This window comes from Pseudopodoces humilis, chromosome 5, assembly GCF_049639895.1.
Source record: "Pseudopodoces humilis isolate 2021_Gansu_Grassland_sample_001 chromosome 5, ASM4963989v1, whole genome shotgun sequence".
Classification (NCBI taxonomy): Eukaryota; Metazoa; Chordata; class Aves; order Passeriformes; family Paridae; genus Pseudopodoces; species Pseudopodoces humilis.
Window position 1 is genome coordinate 30,140,390 of NC_142204.1, and position 6,000 is coordinate 30,146,389.

At 38.4% G+C, this 6,000-nt stretch overlaps 1 protein-coding gene across 1 annotated transcript in view; it reads right to left on the minus strand.

Annotated features, from left to right (window-relative positions):
* Window positions 1–3,942, minus strand: part of PLEKHG7 (pleckstrin homology and RhoGEF domain containing G7) — a 29,082-nt gene extending 25,140 nt beyond the window's left edge. The window contains exon 1 of the mRNA XM_088055700.1: window positions 3,238–3,942. Coding sequence (XP_087911826.1) covers window positions 3,238–3,942 — 705 coding nt within the window. The remainder of the gene's footprint in view (window positions 1–3,237) is intronic.
* Window positions 3,943–6,000: the final 2,058 nt, after the last annotated feature.

Consider the following 6,000-nt stretch of genomic DNA (forward strand, 5'->3'; position numbering starts at 1 on the left):
CTGATTTGCTGTAGGAAATAGTGAGATGCAGTTTTCCACCCAGCCTCTGATAATGCTGAATGGTGCAAGGAGAAAAGGAGATCAGAGTAAACCTGGGTTTTTTTTTTACCAATGTTTTCTTGCATGACAATGCTGGTTTAGCATCTCACCTTCTCTGTTGCCACATATACCTCTGTGCTACCCCTCTTGCCCTTTTTGGTTATTTATTTTGGATGGTTCTTCATAAACATAATCAGTTCAGCAAATTGCCATGTGACATGGATGTGCTGGCATTCCTGGCTGTTCAAAATGAGTATGAGTGCATTAAGGAAGTTTTTTGAAAGTACAGCTTGGGAGAGGGGAGAAGAGATGTTCATTAAAACCGAAGGACAGAGGTATGATTTTACCCAGGACAGTATGTAAGTCTGTCTTGGAGAAGGGTTGCCAGATGTCCTAATGTGCTTCTAGATGGAGAGAATAATCTGACATGTCAACAGTTTTTGCTGGCTGTGATAAGAAGGGATTAGCTGTTAAGGAGTTAGACTAATCTCAATAAAGGAGGAGCTGAATACAGGTTTAACCTAGACCTTGGACCAAATTAAATTTGACAAAAAATGTTTAAAGCAGAAACAGATGCATTTTTTAATATATTTTTGCACATATGTATCTAGATAGAATTAATAAAATTCATAATCCCACCCACCTTTTGACAATCTTTCCTGCTGGTGCCTATGGAAAAAATCTTGGATTGTTTCCTTGGGTTGTGTTTTCTTGATTTTCAAAGGTGTCTAGATAGAAATCCAAAGTCAATACCCTAGCTGGCATATAGTTACTTCCCTCTTGAAGCCACTATAGGCAAGCAGCACCAAGAGAAGGTATGTACACTAAATGTTAGGTGTTCTCCTGTTAAACTGTCTGCATTCAGTATCTTCAATTTCTCCCCTGAAGTTTGTTGCACATCATGCAAATCTTCATACTGACAGTGAGTTATGTTTATGTATTCCTCTTTTGAGTTGGATCAGAGCAGACTCTTCCCACAAAAGGTACAGATCTCTTGTTTTCACATCCAGATAAAAAGATCTTTCCCTCCCCTGCTTGCTCCAACTCCATTGTAATTTCAAAATGCTAGAGAGTGGGTTGGAAATTGCAACAGTTCAGAACATCTAGGAGGCCTCTTCTACAATGAACATGTAATTTCAAATGCATGCACACTTCTCTTGAATCTCATGTAGGGAGCTGCGTTGTGTTAAGTACTCCTAGACTGTATCATCAGTCTGCTCCAAACCACCCAGTCCCAAACATCCTTAAGGGGACCATGCAGTAAAGTGAGCACTACTCCATCAATGAGAAAGGGGTGGTTATTAATGGAGGTACTATCTCTGGCTTCCTTGTTGTGTGGTGAGAAAAGAAAACTTCCCTTCTGTAAACATTTGAACATCTTAAAGAAAGAAACATATCTTTATCCAAATAATTTCTAACAGAACTTTTACTTTCTGATAATTGTTTCGAAGGCCTTCACACAATTCACTGCACAGGTCTATGGTATGCAACACTCTTGTCTGCACTAATGTATAAAATCCATGTATTCTATGTACCCTTAGTCTGTAGGATTAACAATCCCACTCTCCAGTAGGAGTCCTAGGCCTTCTTTGCTCATGTATAAGAACAATTTTGAGCTGTTCTGCTAGCTCCTTTGCTCCCTTTTCCCTTCCACAAACATCTGAATAATGTCATTCAAGATTATGAGATATTTCACATTCTTCAAGCTGAAATTTGGCACTGCTAAGCCAAACAACCGGACCTTTTGGCATTTAGTTCCTAGTGCAAAGCTCCCCAATGATCCGGATGAAATATTGCGTGAAATGTAGCTAAATGTGCTAGGGAGAGGGCCACCTTTGAAAGAAAATCTCATTAAAAAGTTTAGTGAGCTGGTGACAGGCATTTCACATAGCAAATCTACAAATTAAGGTTGAGTTATACGTACATGACTCAATGTCTGGTTTTGTCTTGGAGTGAAGCAAATTCATTAAAAATGTAGGAGAGTCAAGCTTAGAATCAGATAAAATAAGTATGTGCATACCTTTGCATGGACAGTCCACTCTCCTGAAAGAAAGTGAGATATTCTTAGTTACTTGGTCAGAAAGCAAGCAAGCAATCTGATTTTTTGTGAAAAAGGAACTCCTTTGTAAAGGGAAGTGTGCTAATAATAGTGTAATAGGCTTGGGCATAGGCTAATTAATTTCACAGTTGAGGAACAAGGAGAACTCATTTGATATCCAGAATGTTTTCTATATTTGAAGGGAGGAGGAAAATAGCTTTTGGTTTGTAGTGCAAAGCTAACCAGTTAGTGAAGAACTCTACACCTATTTGCCACCATCCACCCTCAGTAAATATGTGCGTAGGCAGTTTGCATAAGGACAGGGTCAAATGTGTGTGTGAATTCCACCGCCTCTGCCGTTAACAGTGGGAGGTCTTTGAGAGCAGATCTGGTAGCAAACCTAGCTTGTACAAAAAGCCTCTCCTTTTGTCCTTGTGGAGAGCTGAATTTCCTGCCCTTGAAAGATGCAGGGTTTGCTCCTCCCTTGCTTATTTCTCTTAACTGATGCTGACGCTCACTGGACCAAGGTTTCTTTCTTTTCAGAAGAGATTGCACAATTGCTTCTTTGTTTATGGAGCTGGACATAAAAAGGAAGAATTGCCAGTGAGCTAGGTAAGTGGAAATAAATAAAGGGAATGGTACCTCTTCCTTTGGTAGTAGCAGACCTTAAATTTGACTCAACCAACTTGACTCTTGGTTTTATTATGGTTAACCATAATAAAGCCTTTCAGCAAAACAGAATAGAGAACTTCCCTGTTTTAGGAATAATACTGCTGAAGGGTTAAAGAGTGGGTTGAAAGAAAATAGTCTTCTAAAATGCAGCCCTAAACAGGATAAATTACTTCATCTTGCTCTTCCATATCCCCACCAACAGTTGTACTGGTGAATGGACAGAGGTGGGAAAGGGTGGCCATGTACAGGAGTGGACTAAGCTAACCTGGTCACCAAGGAACAAGGCCGGAACTGATGTCTATTGCTGATTTGAGAAGAAAAATCTCCTTTCCCATTAAGTGTAGAAGTTGGTCTGCTGTATTAAAGGATCATAGTCCAACTTGCAGTTCAGGTTAAGAACTGCAGTTTTATTTGTGCACTGGCCCATGATGTACCAACACTGAAAATGAAAGATGGAAAAAGAGGTTGCATCCTCCTCTTCCTCTTACCTGGACACCTACCCAAAGTGTAGGGCTTGGGCGGGGGAGTCTTGTAGGAAATGTAGCAGAGTTGCCTCTCCAAGAGTTTCTGGGTGGCTCATTGGGACTGCCATTGCTGAGAGGATCCTCTTGGCTTGGAAGCTTTGACCTGGGTAGGTCAGACTCTGGAGCTGCTACAGTTCTCTCAGACTTGGCTTTGGATGACAATAATTTTGCATGGACACAGGAAGGCAGTGACAGTGAAGAAACTGTAATGCACCGAGGTGGGCTCTTACAAATGTGATGGAGAGAGCCAGTGTATTCCTTCTGATTCCCCAGCTGAGCTGTGTCAGAACAGTCCTGAAATGACAGTGCTTGTGAGGCAGAGGCCATCCTTAGACGCCTTAAAGTTGGAGAAGTGGAAATTCTGGCGCGAGCATGACGGTCGAACTGGAAAGGCGCATGGTGGAACCCAATGCACTCCTCTGTAGGAAGCCTCAGAAGTGAAGGCTCTGTGTAACCTTGTCTGAGAATGTAGTCCCCTGGAGGCAAGGTGGTGTCCACACAAACTGGTACTGCCTGCTTTTCAGAGGAACTGAAGACATCTTCTGGGCTGCTGCTTTTAGACAAAGCAGGATTTTCCTTATGGAGATCAGCTTCTCTGTCTGGAGGTTCCACACTGGTGCAGGTTTCTTTGACCAGGTCTGGAGAATAATCAGAGCTTGGTTGTTGCATTCTGAATTTGCAGCATGAAGATTTATATCTATGCGTACCTAGGAAACATGATCAGAAAGAGTTCTTACAAACTTGCCATATGAATTTTCAAGTGGGAAAATAAGCAAATGGAAAAAATATCCAATCAAAACAAGGCATATACATGCACCTGTACGGAAACAATTACCTTTGCATTGAATCCTGCTTAAATGCAGATTTCAACAGGTTCAGGACCCAATTTTGGCAAGCAGTTAAAACAGCTGCTAACTATGAGAGTGCCAGCAGTGTCAGCATCAGTCAGTAGAATTAATTGGATGGTAAAGAGCAACTGTGTTTAGAAGCTCTGCTCATCTGGTACTGCAGCCGCCTGATTTCTGGTTGCCACTCCCCCATCGATAAATGAGATTGTAGCACTGCTGTACGTGGGATAAAAATGAAGTCACTTGTTCTCAGGACTTGTTGCAATACAAATTCTTTGTATACAAATACTAATTTCTTGCTAAAGAAAAGATTGCTAGTCTTAAGAAAATATAAGTTTAACAGTTAGGTAAGGTATGTCTCATCACTCTTGCTTTCTTTTCAGCCTAAAGGTATTTTGTAGTAAACATTATGTATATGTTGCAATCAAATAATGAAGAAAATTATTTATATTAATAACTTATCGGTTGATTAATCAGTAAATAATCTTATGTTCTTTTATTTATGAAGCTTTTATTATATTTTGATGTTAGTCTCTCTACAACTGGACTGACATTTCAAGTAATAATGAAGATTATGAATTCAACCTCTTTAATTTAGCTTCTTTGCTAAGAGGAATCTTAAATCTGTTCATGATTGTGAGCTTATTTGGGGAACTCTCATTTATTAGAATTAGTTTATCCAATCCTATGTTGACTTCTTTCTTGAATTATTGAATATCACACATTGAATATCTTTTAAAAATCTAATTATATAATTCCATCAGATTGATTTACAAAGTGATTAGAAAGAAGTTAATTTATCAAGTTTGCCAGTTCAAAGTATTGCTTTTCCAAAAACCTTCAGAAGATGATAATTGAGAATATTACAGAAAGAAAAGCATATCTTTATGGTAGAAACGGCATCTTTCACAACTGTAGAGAATAGCCACAAATATATTAGTATCTATTAATTTCTCTTTAATGGGAAGTAACTAATTAAAATATATGCTTATTAAAAATCTCATTTAATATATTGCAGAGTGATACTATTTTCCCCTTTTGAATGAAGATATTGCATACCATTGCTCTGAGATTTGCTGTTATTGCTTTCTAATATTTCAAGACTTTTATTTTGTGATGTAATCACTTCTCACTGATTGTTGTTTGGCCAGGCATTCTTATTGCTTTTCCATAAATTATTTTTATTAATTTTTTAGTAACCCTCTCTTCTCCACGCAGAATTTTGCAACTTGGCATGCAGTTTCCAGATACTCATGTGAATAGTGATCTGTTCCAGAAGTAGAAAAGTTTAAAGACATCTTTTAATGGAAGCCTTATATTAAAAATAGGACCATTTTTTACTTTTCAGTTTAGCAAGCTTTTTTTAAAAGAAGCAAAAATTTACGTATTTCTTTCTGGGTATTTCTATGTTACTTTCATGAGTTGAATCTCTCAGCAGTAACATATTTGTAAAGAAAATACACTGTTAAGAAAAGTGCAGAAATACACCCACACATGCAGAAAAATTACGTGATCAAACTTACCAAGTCAGCCAATTGAAAATATCACCTCCTTTTAAATCAAATTTTCAACAAGTCCTTGATTAACTGATACTAGTCTTAAAAGCAGCATTTTCTCTCTTAAAGCCTCCTTTCTGAATGCTGGTATAGGGAACAAGGTTTTTTGTGGATTTATTTCTAGGGGATTTGTTTATCAGGTCAGATGGAAGTGGATTCAGGACCAATGCCCCTAAACAAAAGGTAACATGATCCATACATTGCATTGCCTTTTATATTTCTGGACTTTTCACATGGAGAAAATTTGGGATGACAGATCTCATGCAAGCATATAATAATTTGCAAGAGCAGATGAAATGCTTCCACTCCTCAGAAATATTTTT